Source organism: Protopterus annectens, chromosome 6.part0, assembly GCF_019279795.1.
Source record: "Protopterus annectens isolate FY-2018-M chromosome 6.part0, PAN1.0, whole genome shotgun sequence".
NCBI lineage: Eukaryota > Metazoa > Chordata > Ceratodontiformes > Protopteridae > Protopterus > Protopterus annectens.
In genome coordinates, this window is record NC_056737.1 from 1197858984 (window position 1) to 1197879133 (window position 20150).

A 20150-nucleotide genomic window follows, 5' to 3' on the forward strand; every position below is an offset into this window, starting at 1 on the left:
TTAAAACCAGTTATCACCATAATAAACCCCCCTTTCCTCATTTTTTAAATAGTGAGAGTGTCATGTCAACTGTTGCCATCTTTCTCGATTCCCTGCCACTCTCCTCCCTATTTCAGTGGTCATGCCTGACCACTGCAGGTCTTCTCTCATGCAATCCATCCATCTCTTTGCTGGACACCTTTGTTTCTATTATCCTTCCTGACCCTCCCAAATCTTTATCAGATTGTCTACTGCACCTGTGATTGAACCACCATGATATGGTGTATTTGACCTTCTTTGCAATTGAAGCTACTGTGTTTCTGCTCTGATGTCCTCATTTCTTCATCTGCCCTACAGCGTACATCCTACCACCCATCTCAGACACTTCATCTCTATCATCTCTGCTTTCCTCAGCTGCTCTGCCTTTACTGTCCTGATTTCTATACGATACAGTAGTACTAGCCAAACCACTGTTTTGTCTCGCTTCGTTTTCAGCTTCTTTGTAATTTGTTCTGTCATGGACAACCCCTGACACTCTGTGTCATTTGGCTGCACCCCGTCTGTTCTAGTTTTGACCTCCTCATTTAGGCTTCCCCTCCCCTCAACAACCTCTCCTGGATAATTGAAACTGTTAACCCTTTCACTATCCTCCCCCTCTAAATTAATTTGCAGCTTCTCTTGGTTTCCTCCATTTGCTGTCATGACAATTGTCTTGTTTTCACACAGTTTCATCTCATGTTTTGCATTTGGTTCTCATATCATTTGATAAAGGTCTTGTTCAGCATATGCTTGTAATGACACACCATCTGCATACAGCAGTTCTATTGATCTGTCCCCTTTAACCTATTTGCTAATGTAATCCACACCAGCATGAACAGCAGTGGGCTCAGAGCTGAACCCTGATGTACACACAATCCCACTGAGAACCCCTCTAAGATTTGGAACACTGTTCAGACTTGTGTTATTGTGTCCTTATTCATAGCCTGCATTTATATGTCTAGGCAGAAATTTGTCCAGGGCACCGAGGACTTCCTCGTCTTTTTTCAGTACATTCCCTGGGATCGTTTACATCCTCATGAGCTACCACCAACTCAAGCCGATAGGACTTCAGTTTAATGTCTCATCCAAAGGATGACATACTCAGGAGTGCAGCACAACCCCCTTATGCTCCATGGCAGTGTCAGCAATTCATCTATCTGGTGTAGGAATAGAACCCACAACCTTCTGCACCAAAGGCCGGCTAAGCCACTGAATGGTGTATGATGACTATCTTCTTTATCTTTCTGTCTTTGCCTAGCTGATAGAGTTTCTTTGTGATATCTGCTAAATCATTTTCTAACAGTTGGTAGAGTGTCTCTGATGTCTTTTCCTGATGAAATCAGTACTGGTAGATTATTAGACCTGGTACATCAAGGCTAGTCGGACAAGTGTAGATGACCAATAATACTTTGAAGTGCGTACTAGGGGTCACAGTAAAGGACTCATCATAACTGGCAATATCCAGCCATGTCCAAGTGGTGGAACAAATCACACCCACATTAATTAAGAACCCATGGGGTCAGGAGGTAGAAGTATGTCTGTGACAGTGCCAACCACACCACTGAAAAACTGAACATGCAGGCAGCCATCAGAGTGTTTGTGGTTAGGATCCTAACCCTGGCAGGACATGCAGGCAGCCATCAGAATGTTTGTGGTTAGGATCCTAACCCTGGCAAGGTGCTCTATTCCTTTCCTTAGCATTTATATGCAGCCATACATATGCCTATGAATGCTGCCATCATTGGCCTGGAGCACTAAGCCCATGCCCCTCAGTCCTGTGGTCATTGGTGTGTAACTTTATCTGTAGATGATTAATTTGGCTGACCAGGGCCATGATTTCTCTCCCCCACTATGGACAAACCAGTGTAAATTATTCACTCCCATCCTCTCCTGCCCAGCTATTCCAGCCCCCATACCTGTAATCAAACTTGAGTAATTTAGGATATAGTCATGGCTTTAGGCCTGTGCCACAGTGTTGGGGATTCAGCATATTGTTTAATCATCTAGTAACAAAGGCTGCCCCCAATATGGTGATTTGTGAGTTGTGAAGTTGTCATCTAGCTGAAGCCACCACTGGTATTGCAATTTCTGAGTTACAGCATTGTCATCTGGTAAAGGCCAATACCAATAGGGAGATTTCTGAGATGTGGCATTATCATCTGGCAAAGATCACCACCAATATGAAGATTTGTGAGTTGTAGCATTGTCATCTGGCAAAGAACACCACCAATATGAAGATTTGTGAGTTGTGGCATTGTCATCTGGCAAAGATCACCACCTATATGAAGATTTGTGAGTTGTGAAGTTGTCATCTGGCAGAGGCCACCACCAATATTGCAATTTGTGAGTTGTAATGTTGCCATCTGGCTGAAACCACCTCTCAGCCAACTGAATGAAATCAAACATGTGTGATCTTGCAGGTTTTTCATGCATGCATATCCAACTCTGAAAACACTGTGCCCGGGTGGGGGTTGTAACAAAGGTGCATATGTACCAAATATGTCCAGGTAGGGGCTATAATAAAGGTATGCACCAGGTATGTACAGGTGGGTGCTCTAACACAGGTATGTACCAGGTATGTCCAGGTGGAGACTGTAACAAAGGTACTATGTACCGGGTATGTCCAGGTGGGTGCTGTAACAAATGTATGTGCCAGGTGTGCCCAGGTGGGTGCTGTAACAAAGGCACTATGTACCAGGCATGCCCAGGTGGGGGCTGTAACAAAGGTATGTTCCAGGTATGTTCAGATGAGGACTGTAACAAAGGTATGTACAGGTAGGGGCTATAACAAAGGTATGTACTAAGTGTGCCCAGGTGGGTGCTGTAACACAGGTATGTACCAAGTATGTCCAGGTGGGAGCTGTAACAAAGGTATTTACCAGGATCTCATTCCTTGGCTTCTTATAATCCTTCTCATTGGTGCCGTCTAAATCAAAGTCAGCCTTTTGTGCCTTCCAGCTTAGGAATATTGAATACAGAGACACATATAGTTCCAGTAATAGATCAACTAACAGGACTAATAAAAAATAATTTTCAAGCTCACTTATATATGTTGCAGATACATATAACTCCATATTTAGTTTTGAAAGAGGAAATTATAAGTACACCACAGGTGCTGATAAAAACAGTCCTGGCAAACTTCAAAGACTGAAACATTACAAATATCATGAACTTTAATAGTACCCTGACTTATGAATACCATCCATTCCTGTCCAGGTATTAGAAATGCCAAACATTTAGAGAAAGAGAAAAAACATACATAGGAACACACATATAGCCAAGGGTGAGACTGCAGTCTATACTACTGATAATGTGGTTTTAGGTTGTTCATTGCAAGAGATACTTTTTTTCTTTGTAAAATAATAATTTTAGCTTGATTTTGTAGACAAGACAGAATTTGCTGTTCATGCCTTGTTGTAGCTTTCTACCTTCTCCTAACATGCAGACAGACTTATATCATGAAGTTGGGATTCTTAGATGCCAAGGGTGTATTTATAAGAGTGACAGTTTTTTTAAGTTTTTAATCAGATCTTCTTTATGGTGGTATCTATATTTGACCATCACTAAGTGATTCTATTTAGCCAATACATTTCTGGATTTAGGACAATCTTCAGAAGAATTTTTCTTTAGTACCATACTGTGATCCCTGCTTTGGCCATCAAGCCTAATTATTACTTCAGCCAACTGGTCTGGACATTCCTGAGGGAAGCTGAAGACTTATAGCCCATCTGTTTCTCTTATGGGTGAGGGCTGAGTGAGAAATTTGGGTTTATACTTCAGCCCTCACACCATGCATATGCCCAGTTTTTTGGTACTTCTGAGAGTTACGCATTGGATGAGTATAGTGTAGAACTATCACCGATTCCATTGAGCGATACAATTCTACAAATATCCATTTCTTCTCAGAAAAGCTCCATTACTTTGGTCACCATTGGGGAAATTACGGGCACTGACTGCCTTCAGAGGTGTACCCCATTTGTCCACCTGGGAGAAACTAGCAGGCTTGGTCACCTTCCTCCCCCCCCCCCAATTTGGCTTCACTAGTATTGCGGCTACTAATCAAACTCTGATCCCTCCCATACCAGAAAGCTGTCAGACATGTTTAGAAGTGGTAAAGACAAGAAAAGAGCCGTATGTTAACAAGAAACTCAAAAACAAGTCTTTTATTCCACAAAATGTCAGTATGAAATGCTTTTCGTTAAGCTAGATAGCAAAACTTTTTCAGATAAAAAACTTTGCTTAGCTAATGTTTAAATATACATCATGTGACTACTTTGGTCAGTAAAACACATTCAACATTCATTAACAAGTCATTGAATTTAAACATACAGTACATTGTTTTAAAAACAAGAGACTTACGAAATCAGAAACTAGAACCAAAACTAAAAAAGTCAGAAAGTTAAAAAGTGCTTGACCAAAACTAACTGTTTAGAAGTGGTGTATAAAGCGATGATAGATATTTATTTTTGTTGAGTTTTTCTGATAAAAATGAACTCAGGCTGTTGTGTGACTGTATATTCTATTTTACAATTACCAGAGAATGTCATTACCTATATAGGCTCCCTTTCTTTATTTATTTGACATTTGTTTTCTTTGATATCACCAATAAAAATAGCAATGATGCAACTCAGACCTTGATGTACACCAGTGCTGGGAGCTACTTTTTAATAATTTGTCTGATATGTAGATGTTTCTGTCTTGATATCTACAGTTTATACTGAGTTTCACTAGCTTGGATTTCAGAGTACGTTAAAGTATCAGAGGTATTATTTACCTCCAATTAGACAATATGAAATTCTGACACTTGTTCTGGTGCTGATGTAACACATTCATAAAAGGTTATTAAATCCAGAACCTGTGCACACAGTCAAAGTGACATTGTTTGTGATAAAATAGACATCCATTCTCTGATTGGTTTATGATGAAGACACACTTTAGACTCATTGCTCTGTTGATTGCTGGGTTCAGTAGTTTAGGTCTGTCCTCATTTCCAAAAAGCAGAGATTCGGCATGCTAAGACTGATTTATTAAATAGTATTTCTAGATCTGCAGTGGCATGGTACAATCCTATTATTTTGTGCCTCTCTGATCCTTTCATTGCCCAAGTAATAGCCACCCATTTCAGATTCCTTTCTTTGATTCCTTCACTGAGATCTGTGCTTTTCTTCATTTTTATCACAGTTTGACAGGTTCATAGGTAAGTGCTAGGATAGCTGTCATTGCAGACCATTTTAAGCCTAGTTGATTTCCTTTTTTTTTTTTTTTTGTATTGGGAGGGTGGCCTAATGGTTAAGGTGTTTGCCTTACAAATACAAGGTGCAGGGTTCGAGTCTCACAAGGGATAATTGGCTAGGCTTAAAATGGCATAAGTGCAGTTAGCTTAGTATTAACCTATGAACCTATATCCCATTTGTTGTTATAATGGCCTTACCCATCCCATGGTCATTAATTATATATTACCCTTAATAAGAATAACTGAGATCATACCATAGATAATTTTAGGGGACCTTAATCATGTCATTGTTCTTTGCACCAGCTCTGTATCAGCTGTGGGGTACCCACCTGTGTAATTTCATACAACTGTCTTTCTGGGGTTTTTTTTGTTTTTTTTTTTTAACTTTTGATGCTTAACCTATGAACCTATATCCCATTTGTTGTTATAATGGGAGATCATGCCATAGATAATTTTAGGGACCTTAATCATGTCATTGTTCTTGTCTTTCTGGTTTTTTAACTTTTGATGCTTTTGCTGACTGTAAACTTTCCTGTTTGGGAACATATATTCATAACCATACTGTAATTTTAAATAGGTGTATTATACGTTTGAGATGTTCTGCAGTTCAAAAATGATAATGGCAGCTTCACATTTTTATTTGTGTTAGTATAACATCTGTGATATAAAAGGCACATTGTCCTTTCAGCAGGACTGCCATGATCAAAATGCAAACAAAGAAATAATTTATAATTACATGTATGCAAATTTGAAAAAGATTGTATTAAGCAATTAAGAAAGACCATCCAGTTAAACAATGTCTCATACTGATGGTTTCTTGCCTTGTGTTTAAACTAATGCATACTTACATTTGCATATTAACTAATGATTACTTATATTTGCATATTAACTAATGCATACTTACATTTGCATATTAATTTTTGCAGCCAGGAAATCATTTGAAGGTACAAAAGAACTAGAAGAGCTGCAAGCGCAACAGCAGCTGAGACAAGGCGTTGGTAAGTATTGCTCATTTATGTAAAGAGGAAAATGTATTAGTTGTATTGTCTGCATTATTATTTTATGTTTTGTTATAAGGGTAGGTGCACTGTTCTGAGCACCTTTTTCAGGGACAACCTGGACTAAACAGCTGAAACAATTGCATTTCCAGCAAGCCAAGGCAAGGAAAACAAACAAATTATATATGTAACACAGTTGTTTGGACATTAAATAAGGTAACAGAGATCTTTCAACCATGATGACAAGGTCATGAAACAGCAAACCTTTGTGAAATGGTATGACAGCAATTATACTATTAGCTTAAAAAGAGCAGAGTATTTGACAAGAAAAGGTTCTTAAAATAGAAACATATTTACTTCAAACACAAGAGATATGTCTTTGTGAAGAAAAAGATAGAAATAACAAAGAGATGTTTTATAAGGACTAGTTTGGTGTAAGATGCCTACATCTAAGTGGGTATTGGAATGTATGCCATTCAGAACAATACTTAAGGATTAAAGACAGAGATAAGCTTGATGAAATACAGAGGGAGAAGAAGGGAAGTAAGGGAGTAGATTCAGCATAAAGATTTAAAAAGAAAAAGTCACGGACATTCAGACACCATATAGCTGAAACATTTGATTTCCTTAAGGAGTCATTGCATATATCCCATGGGCCTCTATTACAAAAGGTTTAAGAAATGGCTAGGTTTACTAATTGGTTTGTCTGTGTGGCCTTTTTACTCTTTGGCTTAGTTGTCATTTGGGATATTTCATAGACACCTTCAGGGTTATGGACATCAGCTGGGTTTAAAGACCCTCCCCAGGATTCACGAAGCCTCCTTGTAAGAGTTATAACTCTTACACGGAGGCTGCAGTTAAACAGAGTGATGTCAGCATGCTTTGCATATTCATGAGAGCATGCTGAATCACACCTAAGTCTAACACGGTCTGTGTAAGACAGTAGGGGGTGTGTCCATAGGCTGCGCCCTGCAAGCGGACACGCCCCCAGAAGTGTAAAAGTGCCCAAAGTAAACACCCACAACAGAGTCCACGGAAATGTGAATAAACACAACACAACACATGCCCCCACAGACTATGAACATAAAATATATATAAATGAACATGTTATATATTTTTTTAAATTGTAAAGATGTTTAACCGTGAGTGCGCTCATTTGCACGGGCGTGCCCGTAGCGCAGCTACAGTTAGCAGTCAGTGGGAAAGCATATAAGAACTAAATATGCAAAAAAAGCCAGGAAGCAATAGCGTAGTGGTAGAGATGTTGGCTGAGGAGCAGGCATTCATGGTTCAAGCCCCCACAACACCATTTTTTTTTTCAAAATAAGCAGGAAACAAGTCCCTGACAAATATGTACACATAAAACCACAAGTTATGTAAAATGTAATGAAATAGCCCATTTATATTGAAGACATGTGAGGTAACAAAAGAAGAAAAAATGCCAGATGTGCTCATAGCTGAGCTACAGTTTAACAGAGTGAGTGCATGTGCCCATAGATGAGCAGTGGTTTAACTGGCGCAAAATGAGTGCCCGTAGCTGAGCAGTGGTCTAACATGCTAAATCTATGTGCCCCTAACTGAGCTGAGCGTAATATGCGTGCCGATAGCCAAATGAGGCTTAAAGCAGCGTACCCCGTTTGCGCGGAGCTGCGCACCGCGCAAACAAGCTAACCAACGGGCGACGTTGAGCAAGCCATATCAAAACTGCCTTTACACAGACACACCCCTCAGCATGTCTAGACAGTCATGAAAAATAAAAAGCAGTGACCAGGTTCGAACCCAGGATACTATACACCATAGTCAAGGTACAGAACCCCTAAGCCATGACAGCAGTACCTTTAAATGCAATAATAGCTAATATATAGGAATGAATACAAACTAGAGCATGACAATGCAGGTTTACTGAATTTGATACAATTCCAAAATGGCCAATCACAGATATGTGTGGGAAAACGGACTATATAAGCCCCATAGGCAGGAATACACAGCATAAACGATTGTAGAACTGACCTGCAGGCAGAATGACAGGAGTAGGAGAGGGTAGTTGCTTTTGAGCACAGAGCTGGGGTGTTGAGGAGTCCAGGTACATGGTCTGGCTCCTAGTCCATAATCATGAGGCCCAACTCATGCAGGACCAGGTCCTCTGGGGAGCATACAGGGCCGAGGCGTGGGACCGGTTGGCTCATGATCTCACCAGTGCCACAGGGATTACAAGGACTGGTGAGCAGGTCTGTCACCACCATGCGGACCTGAAGAGACACAAGCAGGACCAACTGAACCTTTGGATCCAGGAGGCCCGGCAAACAACCAACGCCCCACTACTGAGTAAGTAACATTTAATTATGTATGTAAGAAACTAAACTAGCTGATATTATGGATATGTGTATTCCAATATTACTTCATTTATATTACAGCTGCAGGTGTCCGTTCTGTGAACCGCAGAGCCTATGGCGATAGGCTGGTGCGGTTGCGCCACCAGGCAGGTCAGTAATCCACTACCAGTAACTGTAAAAAAATATAACAGTATGACAGTCAGCAAAAGAGTGCAGTGTAGTCAGTAAGGAATAAAATCTGCAAGTAACAGTGTGAAAGTGTATGCAAGTATTGCTTGATTACAAAAGTGTGTCTCAGCCTGTAAGTTTAACCTAAAAATGAAACTGTCCGACATATATTCTGAAATAAAAATGCCCTGCCTGTAAGAAAATAGTACACAACCTGCAGCAGGCTGAAAAGTATAGCTGCAGAAGATGATGAAATCACATGCGTGAAAGATATCCCTGTAGAAATACTGAAACATGACAGAAGTGAGACTCCTGGAAAGGATTGTAATAACTACTGGTAAAACATGTCAATAAAGCCTAGAAGTACCATCCTGAATAGTAAAATGAAAGCAAGTGAGAGAGTGAGAAAGTGTCATGAATCCAGCAATACAGTAGTAATAACCCCTGAATAAAGTATACTGCAGTCAAGACAGAATGAAATGCATGTGAGATTCAAAACCAAACAGCAAAATCTGTTCAAAGTGTTGCTGCATCTGGAATGTGTATCCCAAAATCTGGATATGTTGCTTTCGGTCTGCAATATGCAGATAGGATGATTGTCTGATATACCAAACATCCACACTTGTCTACAGCTATATAAAGCAAATGTAGCAGGATGATGTAGCTGAACAAAGCTAGATATGAATGTGTATGAAGAACCATAAAATGCATATTGATTTTGCAGTAACAGTCCTATCACCAAGTTGAAACAGTTATCATATAGGAAACTGTAGTTAGAACAGTAGTGTGTATATAACTGTAGCTATTAGAAATGTATAGCATATGTATTGTTATTCGAAGGTGTTAATATTACTTTCTTCACCCCACCCTATAACCACATATAACCCATTCCACGTGAAAATGGTATGTGCAATCACAATTAACACCCCTGGACGTTTGTCCTGTTGGGTCATATATATTTGCATGTCCGTTGATGCATCTCCCCTGTTCATACATCCACACCTGATGGCCTGTTGCCATCAATTAACCCTGCATGTTATTGGACTGTGTATTTCTGTTCAAATTATGCATGTGTTATGCACGCTGTTCAATGGTGTGAATATCTGGGTGTTTGGTTAATGGGAATACTAATGCATGCTGTTACAACTAATTGTGAATGGTATTATATGTCACTAACCCAAACTGTCATGACATAATGCAAAACATAGGACGACAGGGAAGGCGGGTTCCAGTGGACCCACCTCTCCCATCTCAGCTGGCGAGTGCACCTGGCACTAGTGCCGAATCCGGGCCCTCCTCCAGTGGCCCTGTGCCACCTGTGGGTGGAAGCGCTGCAGGGGATGGGGCTCACCCCCCCTCTGCAAGTGTGGCCGGAGGAGAACCACCACTCATCCTCCATAGCGTCCGAACTGTGGTGCGTAGGGAGATTCGGGACTCTATTCTCAAGCCCCTATGCCAGCTCAAGGCACGGGTGGTGCAACTAACAGGCATGCCTGTTGCCCCGCCTAAACAGCCCCCAGCACAGCCCCGTCCTGGGCAGTGAAGGAACAGTGGCAACTGCCTATGGGTGGGGATATCAGTTCCACTGTTGCCATCTGTGGGCTCATGGGCTCTGGATATCCAAACCTCCGTCCCCGTCAATTGCGTAACCCCCCCATACGTGTCATACACCGCCCCTGTATGCATCTTGTTTGTCTTGTCTGTTTACCTACCCAACCTACCTCCCCAGCTGTACCGACTTCCTTCACCTGACATACCACTCTCACCTGAAAAAAAAAAAAAAAGGGCACTCTGCACCCACAAAAAAATTACGCCCCATACATAGCTGCCCATTCCGCACACATGTCTACTGGACATGGAACCTATCAATTACAATTGGCTGTACAACAAGTATTATTGTTGTCCTGACACCTCTCTCAGGGGTGGAAGGTTTCAAATGTCACACCAAATTACATACATATGCACAGCTGTTACTGATGAAGAAATGGGCAGCTATTGGCCTTACCTACATCCCTCCTGCACATCCCAAGCTTGTTTCCCTACTGTCTTACCCTCTTTGTGACCCCTTTTTCACCACTTTCCTGTCTCCCCATTTTCTTTTCTTTCAAAGAAAATAGCTGGTGTAAGAGGGAGTAAGCACGTTTAAGCAGTTGTAAGCGGGTGTGCGCGGAGCTAACCGCCAGTACGCATGCGTGAGCTCCGCGCAAACCAGCGCTAACCCGGTTACAACTGCTTAAAAGTGCCTTAGTCACTTTGACTGACAGGTCCTGTACTCAGCTCAAAAGCAAAATAAAATCCCACTGTGAGTCCCGAACCCAGGAAACAGTAGTCTGCATGACTTACCACTAAGCCATGACTCTTATACAAGAACATTGTGCTAAAATAAATATATCATGCAATAGTAGGAATGAATGTAAAGGGAATATAGATGTGTAGTACACAAAGCATGCCATTTAGAATTACTATCAAAACTAGTGGATTTCCATAATAGTAGTGTGTGAACAGAAACAGCCATGTTAGTTGGAAGCTAGTAGGTAATAATGTCACTATAGCACCTTGCAAGCCACACACATACTCACAGCAGGATAAGCACTGCCCATACCCCACAACCTCTTACAGGAACACATCTGGACCAAGTAATAAAATATGTGGAGCAAAGGCCCAAAACCAGGGACACATTACAAATAATGTTACAACAAATGCAGACAGTTCAGAGAGTAACAGGGTCTGCACTTTGTGGGATGTTTGGAAGGGTATGCAGTCTGAAACTTGAATGTTTGTCACCATATTCTGACTTGAGCCCAGAATGACTTGCCAGAAAAAGGTGTGCATGAGATATTGACCAAAATATGAGGCAGAAATGTGGACAACCTGCAAATATCTGTACACATGATGGGTCTGACACCACCATATTTGAATAGTTAAGAGCCTAGACATAGCAACAGTGAATGACTTACAGGGATGCCCCACAGACCCCATGTGAAATGTACAAACAGTAGGCAGAAAGGTGTAACACATGAAATGGTAACTATGGAGTCCTGAAAGTATTCATCACTTGCATGGCAGAAAAAGTGTAGTAATATATATGCTCATGCTAACCCACAGTCACAACTGCAGCATACCAGACATTTTAATGGGTGTACCCCACTGATATGTACCATTCCATGAGGCACATAACAGATGAACCTGAAAGTCTCTGGGGCCTGCTCAGCAGCATACTCAAATACCCTAATAGATGTCAAGGCCCACACCATGGCCAGAGCACACTGCATGCTGTAACACCCTAGCAGATATAGCAAGCATTCCAAGGTGTGAATGTACATGGAAAATAGGAAAGCTACAGCAGCACACTACAGTCAAGACACCTAACAGGCATACAAGTAGTGACTGTAAAGGGCAACTATTGAAGCCTTAGCAACAAAGTGCAAGCAAAACTGAAAGGAAAGCACACACGCACACATTAACAGTAGTAGTAGTTGTAGGTGTCAGTGTACATACACAGTTAGTACAGGAAACTGGAGAAATGAATGGAGGAATGTTAATCTACAACACACCTGGAAATATGAGAGAGATACCAACCTTTACACTCACAGAACATTGTCCACAGCATAACAGCATGGTCCCTGCCCTTAAAATCTGAAAGGGCTACACCTATCTCACATACCTTTTTATAGCACTGTTCTGAAATCACAGTGAGAACTGCAATCAGTACACAACTGGCTGCATGCAATTAGCAAATGCTGGCTAACAATTGGTGCAGAGGCCATCACATGGGCATATGCAGATACCTACAAAAGTATGCTGTACTCCCAGTTCACACATGCAATACTTTCATTGCACCCTGAGAAGGACGTGAGAGACAGACAGAGAGAGAGAGAGAGAGAGAGAGAGAGAGACAGAGACAGAGACAGAGAAAATTGCAATTAAGCAGACACAAACAAATTGTTCAGCAACAGCTACCTGAAAGCTGACAACTGGGAAGTGGAGCAGCAGGACAGAGAACCAGACGGCAACACAAGCAGCTGTGACAAACACAGGTAATGTAAAGTAATACTATAAAGGTCTACATACTGTGAACCCTCCATATGTGTCATTGGTCTGTATCCATATGTATATGAAGATGAGTAAAGGGCAGGGGACATACAGCAACTATCAGTGAAGGCTGTACATACATTTGTATGTGAGAGCATCTATGTGCACATATCAATGTTGGTTGATTGTAGGTTGTAGTGCCCTGTACAAAGTAGGTTTCACAGTTATGTATGTTTAGCAGCATGTTAGTGTGTGTATACAGTATGGTAGACAAATATGTTGATATCCAAACGAAATACCACTGTTGAAAGACAAAAGTACAGAGGCCAGGAAACAATCAAACTAAGGCAAATCACAAGTCAAATAGCGTAGAATCAATTTATTACCGCTTTCGTCAGAAGACTTCATCAGAATACTCTATTACAAGAAACAAGGGTTCTTAAATAGCACTTTAATTATACAATTTACCAATTAATTAAAAGTTCTAAAAACATTTAAAGAGGAACAGCACATTATATACAAATATGTTGATATACCTGTCTAACATATGGATACGTATGTATGTCAACATATGTATGAGTGTATATATATATATATATATATATATATATATATATATATATATATATATATATATATATATGATATGCATATATGTATACATACATAGAGAGAGAGATGTAGGAATACATAGACAGATGTAGACAGAATATTGTACAAACATATCTATGTAATGCACACATACAGATATAGATATATGTAGATACATATACATAGACAGACTGATCTGACTATCTACAGGTATGACTGTATATGACGACCTGCAACACAGCCTGTCCCCCCCCTCCGTCACTCACACCCCCTCTGTGCCCCCCCCTCTCCACATCTATAGCAATATATGTACATCAATATATATATATATATATATATATATATATATATATATGTGTATATGTATACAGACATATATATATATATATATATATATATATATACATATAGATATATCTATATATATATATATATATATATATATATATATATATATATATATATATATATATATACATATATATATATAGAGAGAGAGAGAGGGAAATGTATATAAATTCTGAGTGAGGCACATGTGTACAGATGTATTGCAACAGGTGCCTGGTGACAAAGGCATGGAGTGAACACCAGTGTCAAAACCAGAGTACCATACCACATTCCAAATCAACTACACCAGTTACCACCAGATATGTGATTGGCTGCCCATCACTGCATGTGTCAGGGGTGAACAGGGTCATAAATGTGTACAATAGTGGCCCCAATGATATTCACAGTGGCACACTATCCCTGGAATACCTGCACATGGTATGTGTCAGCGGACATGGTGTGTCAGCTATGGACATGTAGGTCCGTGTACCCTTCCACACCACATAATGGATGCCATGGTATGGACCTCACATGACAGCTACAGATATGGAGAAGGACACAGTGACATGTACAACACTGTGACAATGCACTCAAACACATTACCAATGCACAGTGACTGACAACACCACAGAGTACACATATACTACCCACATAGAGGTTACCACTCCCGGATTTACATATGTAAGCACACCCATGACAGATGTCCAACAACCATAGTAACACCTCACACCATCCACAACCTAAATGTCTGCTGTGTGTCATCCATGCCACTGCAATAGAGTGCACATGTGGAGGTAAAAGTTCCTACCCACAGATAAGACATACCCTGCAATAAACCACACAGTGTTAAGAAGCAAGACTCCCCATGAGTACATGTCACACATACCCTTGCTGAATGTTAGTCAGATAGGTAATATGCCATATGAGTCACCCTGTGTAACTGTGTGACAGCAGCAGGTACCATCACACCACATGTGTCACAATGGTCAGGGTAGCAGAACCGTACGCTGCTGTAGTCCCAGGGGCAATAGCATATTGTATAGTATTGTATTGTAATGTAATGTACTGTGTTGTATTGTATTGGTATGTTGAGGTACCTCCTTCGTGGAGTGGAACCACTGCTGCTGTGCGCCAGTGTACAGGTACATATCCTGTAGTCAGGCTAGTGTTACATAGCACTTCTATATGTGTGTTTAGCTCCTGTCAGAGTTTATGTAGCATGCAACTGGGGATACCATCAGGTCCCATTCATGTTGTGTATTCTGCTGTCCTGAGGGTGGCTCTCACCTGGACATCTGTGATGACAGGGAGGTTACAGTCAGCTGGGATAACTATGTCTTATTTTGGGGGAGAGGGCGGGGTGACACCTGCACTGAACCTGTCTGCCACAATGTTGTCAATATCTGTGGTGTCAGTGAAATATGTGTTGTTGTGTACTAACTATGGGCATAGAGGATGGATCCTGACCAGGTTGCTAACATAACTGAAGAAGGCCTTCTGGTTATCTGTAGTGTCCCTCTTGATTTACAAAACCTCAAAATGGAAAAATGCCACACTCTCCGTAAATGCCCAAATAACTTCGGATGTTGAAGTACAACTCACTTCTTGTGAAAAACAATTCAAGTGTAAAAAGAAGCCAAAGGCAGGTTAAAAAAGAATGCACAAATCTTTTATTCCACAGTACCACCACACGTAGCAAAAAACGATAATCCACAAGCGCTTTCGCCCGTTCGTAACGGGCTTTTTCAAGTGTACTGGTTTGTTCTGAAACTCCATATTTAAATAAAACAAACCTGTCATGTGCTTTCAATAATAGAATTATTACTGGCAATTAATTATGTTTAAAATATTTAAAGAGACATTTTATATCCTAAACTGTACTTTCACCAGTTAACAAACCGGTAGTGCTTACAATAGATTTATAAATGCCCTCAATGTACACAAAAAATAACTTATTTTAAAAATCACTTAATATCATAAGAAAATTTAACTTGAAAATGTATCTCAATAGAAGCAATGCATACTTGTCACAAATGCAATCCATTAAATTTACAAAAATATTACATTGTTAATAAAAACATTGGAAAACCATAAAATAACTTCTTATACAGGACTCAAAATTATAAAGTCCCCTACTTTTTGTATTCTATAATATAATTACCTTCGTCCATTACCACAATAATAAAACATCCTTATTAAGCCTGTGTTTTTTTAAAAAAGTGTGTATGTATATTCTTGTTTCATTTCAACCTACTTCTTTTGGCTCTGAGTATATCACCAATACTAATCCCCTCATTTAAACCTGGATGTTTTGTTGCATTTAAATTCAACTGCCAAATAAGTTCCTTTATGCCAAGGGCCATTTCCCAGTCTCCTCCCCTTAAATATTGCCTTACTTTGTCAATAACAAAAAAATTTAGTGACATATTCTTGCAGACCAACGAATGCTTATAAAAAGCATTTGTATCTTTTTTTGTTTTGTTTGATATCATTCATGTGCTCGTATATTCTACGTTTGAATTGTCTTTCAGTTTTGCCCACATAAAATGCTGGGCAATTCTGACACAAACCTAAATATACCACGCCCGATGAATTACAATTGTAGTTGGCTTTGGCATAAAGAGTTGTTTTACGAGCCACAATACTAATTTGGTCCTTGTTAATTAAATGTGGACACTGTTTACATCGGCCACATGCAAAGGTACCTTTACGTTTGTGTGTTAATCCTTGCTGCCTTTCTATTGTGTTCATATTCTGTTCAAATATTCCTTTCAGATTAACATTTCTTCTCCTAATAAAAGAAATATGCTCTGGAAAAATTTCATTAAATTCATCTTGCAAAGAAATCATAGGCCATAAATTCTTGAAGGTGTTCTCAATAAATGTGGCATCTTGGGAATATGTGTATACAAAACTGTTATTACTATTAATGTTTACAGTTTCCTGTTTTTGAAATGCTGTCAACCCAGCTCCCAATATAGGTCTAAAAGTGAAATATGTGTTGTTGTGTACTAACTATGGGCATAGAGGATGGATCCTGACCAGGTTGCTAACATAACTGAAGAAGGCCTTCTGGTTATCTGTAGTGTCCCTCTTGATTTCCCACTCAAAGTTGCCCATGGATGTTTGTATGATGGAAAATAGATCCTTACTAGTGCTGCTCAGACATGCCCTCCCTTTATGGAATTATGCTCTGTCTTGCAGTAGCTTCCATCTTCTGTAATACAATCTGTCTATGGCTGGGGTCCACCAGACAGGATGCTGTCCCTTTGTGGAGAGTGTCTTGGTCATATATGGGATTGCATGATCCATGCATTCTCGGAAATGTCTGTAGAAAGCAATTGTGTAGGGGTCAGCATTGTGGGTTGTATCTGCCACTGGCCCAGTGGGCTGAAAGGATACCATGTCACTGTTACAAAGTGTAAAGTTTGTATCTGTAATGTTATGCACTATAGTCATTTGTGCTGGTGGTGGAGGTGGGATATGTATATCCAGGGCAATCAGTGTGTGGACAGCTCACAGTAGTTTATGATGTAGGCCATACAGTACCTAGATACAAACCCCCAGAGTGAGGAGGTGCTCTTGACCTGAATCAGTGTTCTGACTGCTGGGGTTTGGTAGTATGTCGTATGGAGTGTGCCAAGTACTGTTGCACAGTTGCTGGCTGAGCACTGATACCTGGCCATCTACATGTGTATCCACCAATAGACAGACAGATGCTACATATGTGAGATATGTTGTATCATAACAGTAGAGTAGCATGTGTAGTATGTGTGCCAAATTCTGCTGACATATATTGCTGATACCAGGTTATTTTCTTTCTCAGGTACATGGCCCACCCACGGAATCCCACCTACTCCACAGCTGAGGATGAGGAGATACACCAGAGCCTGGTGCAGGATTATGTAATACTCTTTTCCCGCACCAGCCAGAATCAGCAGGAGAGGGCTACACTGTGGCAAGACCTTGTCTGTCGGGTAAATGACATAGGCATGCATAATAGGGCATATGAGCAGGTACAACATCACTGCAGTGATTTAATCAGACATGTCCGTCAGCGTGAGTCGGATATCCACAGGCAACAGGTTGCCACAGGTGGTGGGGTGGCTACACATCCACCACTCACCAGACTGGAGGGACTACTCATGAGTGTAGTGGCTCCAGTCTGCCAGCAACAACAGCAGCAGACATGCATTATGATGGAGGCTGGAGCCACACAGCAGCAAGACAGTGAACATGCAGACAATATGCCATATGTATAGTTGACTGTTGTGTACACTGGTAGTTAATGCATGTGTGAGGTGTGTCCTTGGTTTGTAGCTGTCACCATAGTATTTAATGTGCAAGTGTGATATCCGCAATATTAGCAGCTGACCTGTGAAAGGCGACTGTTGTACTACTGACCTGTATCATACTCAGTAACAATGGCACAGTTGTGCCCACTGACATTAGTTTCTTCACGTCTGCAGGACCCTCTGGTATAACAGCAATGCAGCCTATCCATGCTGATGAGTGTGTATTAACAATTCCTGTAATAGTGTTGATAGTAATAGTACTATTTGGCTCACTTAGTAGTGCTCTTTGTATGCATGTAGGTGTGTCTGTGTCGATATCACGCATACTGAGTACTGTACAATTGTGTGAAACTGTGTGCATGTGTGCATGTGTGCACCTGTGCACCTGTGCATGTGTGCATGTGTGCATGTGTGCATGTGTGCACCTGTGCACGTGTGCATGTGTGCATGTGTGCATGTGTGCATGTGTGCACCTGTGCACCTGTGCATGTGTGCATGTGTGCACCTGTGCATGTGTGCACCTGTGCATGTGTGCATGTGTGCACCTGTGCACCTGTGTATGTGTGCATCACTGGTAATGTGTAGACATTGTAAACTGTGTTTCCTGTTTCCCTCCCACAGGTTCTGTTGCTACTCTGGTGTCATGTAGCAGGGAACCTGAATCAGGTGCCGTGGGTACTGATAATGATGACATCTGTGTAATGGCACAGGAAAGTATGCCAGGGTCCGCCATTGGTCAGCCGATTGACAGTACACAGCTGTCGACCCCATCAATGCACACAGTTATCCTGCCAATACACCCTTTGTCACCAATGTCCCTAGGTGATGGACAGCATACAGTGGACATTGACCAGGGTAATGTGGTATCTGTGGCACATGCCTCCCCACACAGCAGCCATGGGCATGGCCCAGAGATGGTACCATACAGACAGATGTCCAGGGGTTCTCGTCGGAGCATCCATGGGCATACTGCCTGTCAGACGTGCCCACAGAGATCTTACAACCTCAGCTATGTTTTGGGCTGTCATGCAGGCACAGTCACGTATGGAACGGTACACCAGACAGGGTCTGAGGGAGCTGACAGCATGTCGCACAGCCATGACTGACAGTATGCGTGACATTGCGGCTGCCATCCGTGATTTCACCGATGTCATAGACAGACGTTGTGGGGACATATTAGACCGGTTCCACAACTACATGTCCATGAGCCAGGGTGATGGTGGGCGGTTGAGGCGTTGACGTGGCCGTATGCCAGCAACAGCAGCAGCTAGCAGTCGTCGCGGACAACAGGGCCACGGCCGCCCCCGTAGTGCCAGCAGCAGCCCCAACAATGCTGGGTCTGTGCTGTCATCAGACCACCCCAGGAGACCACGTGCACGTGGCTCTGGCTGGGCCCGACAGGGATCTGTGTCCAGTCAACAAACACCTGCTTCTGATGACAGTACCCAGTCTGGGTTGGTACTGGATACGGTCCGTAGTACCCCTGCAAGGCACAGGTACCGTGTCCATGGCCAGAGACACTGATCTGTATGACCTGGCTGGTACAGTCTGTGGCTGTCCACAAACACCAGTATATGGCAGCCATGAGGTGGAACTGTGTGCATCCATACACACATGCGAATTGACAACACCTAGGGCTACCGCATACATGCACACACTGCATCAACATTGCCCCACCTTCTACTGCTGTCCCTCACCAACACACATACACATACATGTCAACTGGTGGTATCGGTGGCTGACTCAGGCATACCAAGTTCACACCCTGTGCATATGATGAAACTGTGCCACCTCCTGCAATCTGTAACAACTGTGCAGGTACAGGTTAACATGTTGCTGATGCACAGGGTGACCACATAGATGTGTAGTAATAGTATCATGTTGTTAACAGTACTGTGTGCTGAATTAATTGTGGGTATATCACAGCATGCCTGATGCAGTAAGTGTGTGATTGTCATGTCCTGTTGTCTACACCCATGGTAAGTACCATAGTGTATCATCTGCACATGTTGGCATACTGGTGGTAATGATGTCAACAGAAGGCTACATACATAGGTAGCACAGGGGATAAGGTAATGAATGTAGTAATACGCAATGATGGACATGTAAATTGCAAGTGGCATGTTGCCCACACTGGACTCTGCAATGCAGATGT

At 41.6% G+C, this 20150-nt stretch overlaps 1 protein-coding gene across 1 annotated transcript in view; it reads left to right on the forward strand.

The window, feature by feature from the left end:
* The window catches only part of LOC122803969 (arachidonate 12-lipoxygenase, 12R-type-like), a 250347-nt gene that overhangs the window by 151444 nt on the left and 78753 nt on the right, over window positions 1–20150 (forward strand). The window contains exon 3 of the mRNA XM_044073647.1: window positions 6178–6249. Within this exon, the coding sequence (XP_043929582.1) occupies window positions 6178–6249 (72 nt within the window). The remainder of the gene's footprint in view (window positions 1–6177; window positions 6250–20150) is intronic.